General features: G+C 47.6%; 1 protein-coding gene across 1 annotated transcript in view; it reads left to right on the forward strand.

The window, feature by feature from the left end:
* The window catches only part of grin2ab (glutamate receptor, ionotropic, N-methyl D-aspartate 2A, b), a gene marked incomplete at both ends in the record, with an annotated part of 74080 nt that overhangs the window by 52578 nt on the left and 19002 nt on the right, over positions 1-2500 (forward strand). Inside the window, one exon of the mRNA XM_079758660.1 lies at positions 55-257. Coding sequence (XP_079614786.1) covers positions 55-257 — 203 coding nt within the window. The remainder of the gene's footprint in view (positions 1-54; positions 258-2500) is intronic.

Below are 2500 nucleotides of genomic sequence, written 5' to 3' on the forward strand. Positions count from 1 at the left end.
ATGTTTGTATGTGTGTGTGTCTGTGTCCGTCTGTCCGCCATGTCCGCCATGCAGATGGGCCGCTGGGAGAACGGCACCCTGTCCCTGATGTTCCCCGTGTGGCCGCGGTACAACTCGTTCGGGGACGAGGACGCCGACGAGAACCATCTGTCCATCGTCACCCTGGAGGAGAAGCCCTTCGTCATCGTGGACAACGTGGACATCCTGACCGGCACGTGCATGAGGAACTCCGTGCCCTGCCGCAAGCACGTCAGAGAGTGAGCGGCACACGCACACACACACACAAACATTTGTACTACAATATACAAAATGAACATACACACACACACACACACATATGCACACTCATAAGCACACACACACACACGCAAGCACGCACACACATACGCACACGCCCATACTCATACACACATGCACGCGCATACATGCACACGCACGTACATGCACACACACACACACACACACACACACACACACACACACACACACACACACACACACACACACACAAAACCTGTCTCATTTAGTAGCATCGCTCCCTAAAAGCTAGGCGGCCGTGCCCCACATCCCATCACTTCACTTGATTTGCAACAGAGACCAAAGCCCGTAAGTAGGTGTTGGAAGAAGAAGGGTTTCGGATGCTTCCTGGGGTGCTCTATGTGGTGTTACTGGAGGGGCGGGGGGGAGAGAAGAGCTTTTTTATGATGTGGTCGGTATACACGCCGATGCCTCCCTGCTCTTTGCTCTCAGCAGCACATTATTCAGCCCTTATAACTCATGCAGAATACTGCAGCCGGCTGTACACCCCTCCCTCCAGCTCGTCTTCTAGTTCCCTAAAGTGGCTCCTTGTATCAACCTCAACACTCCGGCACTGCGATGCAAGGGTGCTGTGGGAGATGTCGTCTAGCGCACTGCTAACCAGATCGACCGCACCCCCCAGCCCCGTGCCCGGGTCTGGGAAAACACCCACTCACTGTTCCTCAACCGGGAACACTCTGAGAATGACATCATCATCTGCACATAGATACCTACCTCATCCTCCTCCTCCCCCCCTCCTCCTCATCCTCCTCCACGCCCTCCTCCTCCTCTTCCTCATCCTCTTCCTCATCCTCTTCCTACCCTTCCTCCTACTCCTATGCCTACTCCTGCTCCATCCCCTCCTACTCTTCCTCCTCCTCCTCCTCACTACTTTTATTGTCTGGATAGTCTCCGGAAACTAATAGGCAATGTTAGGCTTGTTTTCCCCCCTGTCTTCTCACCGTTTATTTATTTATCTTCTATCTCCCTGCTATTCCTTCATACAAATAAAATGTAGGAATGAAATTTATAATAATTCAATAATAAAACTGATGCTTTGAAACTGTTGCTTTTCTAAGCACATCTATTGGCCATCCTTTAAGACCATAACAATGATATATAAAAGACAGTATTGAGAATCATTCAAATCCCAAAAAGTGCAACAATAAAGTTAATGCGATCAAAGGACGAAAAAAGATTGGACACAGATTTAACTTGAAACTGGAAAATTTCCCCCACAAAAATTAAAAATGTAACTAGCCATTTTATTGATATATGAAATATGTTGCAAATTGGAATTGCACACTACTAAGAGTAGAAAATCCATATGTGATCCGTATTATCTCACCCAATAGTTAAAATGATTTTCCTGAAGGAAGAAACCCTGGAATATTCCCATCCCTCCCTTGTTCCAATGTCTTTGTTTTCAATTTCCACCATATCTCCAACAGACCTCCCCTTATTCAGGCGAGGCCACACTACATCCTAGCCAACATTCAAAGGGAGCAATGGCGTCATTTGAGTTAATATGTATTATCATTATCATACATTAATCATCCTACTCCTCATACATTAATTGCAGGCTTTAATCATGCGTCCTTTGATGAGTTCATCTAATTAGGATTATGAACACTTTCCCATCAAGGCTTACTCATTAAATGCCCACTCACCAAAGTTTGAACCGATCAAGTCACTGCAATTTAGCTGCAGGACCAATGCCCATTCATCCATTAATCTGGCCATCTATTCCGCATCCAATATTTAACTCAGTTGTAAACGCGTGTGTTGACCTTTTGTCATGTCATTGGCAAAGGTCATTCAATTATCGATAATCCTCACTAATCAAAAGTCACACATTCTCCAGAAATGAATCAAAAAACGTCCTTGACCCCCACCCCCCACCCCCCCGGTCATGTACAGGATGTCAGCGGGAAGGAAGGCAGAGCAGAGGAGGTGAACTGGTACAACAATGAGACTGCAGCTTGAGGTTTCCAAAGGGGGTGAGGCCATTAGAGTGTGGGATGGTGAGCCCGGAGCAGGGGGGGTGAGTCACCGTGACCCGTGGCCCGTTTAGCCCTGGCTTGTGCTGAGAAACAGCCTGCAACCGTCGTCAGAGGTACATTGTAACAGATTGGTCAAATGAGCTCCGTTTTCCCCCGAATCCTGTGCGCTGCACTACTTGTACGCCATTTTCTTCGGCCAT

Source organism: Pollachius pollachius, assembly GCF_949987615.1.
Source record: "Pollachius pollachius genome assembly, chromosome: 2".
NCBI lineage: Eukaryota > Metazoa > Chordata > Actinopteri > Gadiformes > Gadidae > Pollachius > Pollachius pollachius.